This window comes from Bison bison, unplaced genomic scaffold, assembly GCF_000754665.1.
Source record: "Bison bison bison isolate TAMUID 2011002044 unplaced genomic scaffold, Bison_UMD1.0 scf7180017864341, whole genome shotgun sequence".
Taxonomy (NCBI): domain Eukaryota; kingdom Metazoa; phylum Chordata; class Mammalia; order Artiodactyla; family Bovidae; genus Bison; species Bison bison.
The window spans coordinates 6,093,369-6,094,865 of NW_011494913.1; the positions used below are offsets into that span (position 1 = coordinate 6,093,369).

At 51.3% G+C, this 1,497-nt stretch overlaps 1 protein-coding gene across 1 annotated transcript in view; it reads left to right on the forward strand.

The window, feature by feature from the left end:
* Window positions 1–1,497, forward strand: part of CHAT (choline O-acetyltransferase) — a 60,778-nt gene that overhangs the window by 856 nt on the left and 58,425 nt on the right. Inside the window, exon 2 of the mRNA XM_010854445.1 lies at window positions 125–186. Within this exon, the coding sequence (XP_010852747.1) occupies window positions 146–186 (41 nt within the window). The 5' untranslated portion in view covers window positions 125–145. The remainder of the gene's footprint in view (window positions 1–124; window positions 187–1,497) is intronic.

Below are 1,497 nucleotides of genomic sequence, written 5' to 3' on the forward strand. Positions count from 1 at the left end.
GCTCGCAGCCAGTCGCGAGGCCTGGGGACCCGGCGACGTCGGAGGCTCTACCACGGACCCCGGCGGTAGCCCCAACCCCCGCACGGCTGACGCGCCTCGGAATCCCTTCCGGCTCACATTCTAGCCCCTAGTCCTGCTGGGTGCGATGAGGCGGCAGCAGAGAGGAGGAGAGCAGGAGGAGAGCAGGTGAGCAGGGCTGGGCTCCGGGAGCGGGGAGCGGGGAGCGGGAGCGCGGACCGGGAGCCGGGAGCTGAGCTTACGATCTGAGGGAGGCTGGGTCCAGGGACTGTGCCCGGGGGAGAGACCCCCAGAACCTGCGGAGTTCCCCCAGTCCCCCGGGCAGCCGCCGTCGGGGCAAACCAGGAGGATGCGGGATTCCCTGGCTCTGGTGTTTCCCCACTCCGGGTGGGGACAGGAGGACAGGGGGCTAGATGATGATGTCGAATTTAAAATGTTGTGCAAGTGAGAGTTGCGAGTTAAGATTTGAGGTAAAATGAAGGCTGCATTCCGTAAGATAGCACCTCAGAAAGCTGAGACGCTGTTCCGAAGAGGCGGTGGGGAAGGGCAGTATATACGTGATTTTGGTGAAGGGAGAATACATGCAATCAAGCACATATTTTCCCAGAGAGTTTCTACTAGTCTGGCGAAGCTTCCTGCCAGTCACCAGGATCAGTCTTCACCATGAAGGACTGTAGCAGACCCATAAAATCAGCTCCTGAAAATATTTTATCCGCAGACCTGTGGTGCCGGTCCCCCCACCCCCATTTCTGTTCTTCACCCTGGACTCCTTTCAGGGGGTGTTGAAGGTCAGCAGCTGCAGCAGCACTTGATTTAATCCTTGTGGAGGTAGATGGCAAGTGCCGGTTTGAAGTTAACAGGGCCCCCTCATGGTTATAAGTTCAACAATACTTGGGGACACCTTTCAAGACCATTTTGTCCCACAGTACTAGGAAGGCTCATTCCTAAGTCTGGTGAAGATTTCTCTGATAAGCCACTTAATGTGCAGCTACTGGACTGGGTTTATCAACAGTAATCAAAGGGCTCTGGACCAACCTGTCTTACTCAATCTGTTATGGTCGAGGAAAAATTCCCTCTTGTTATATCTTCCCATATCTAGAGTTATGTTATTACAACCATTGATTGCATTTAGAGCTATATATTTGATTAACTGCTTCAAACCACCTAGTCATCATTATATTTATTGGCGGTTCAGTCACACATTTGGTAATGCAAGAAACAATAATCTTATAATACAGGTAAAGTACAAATAATATAGCTAGCAGTATTATTAAAGTCATAAGTAAGAATTAAACCAAGAACTTCCATTAGGTGCAATCCAGTATATCCCCCTTTCACTTTTCACTTTCATGCATTGGAGAAGGAAATGGCAACCCACTCCAGTGTTCTTGCCTGGAGAATCCCAGGGATGGGGGAGCCTGGTGGGCTTCCGTCTATGGGGTTGCACAGAGTCGGACACGACTGAAATGACTTAGCATT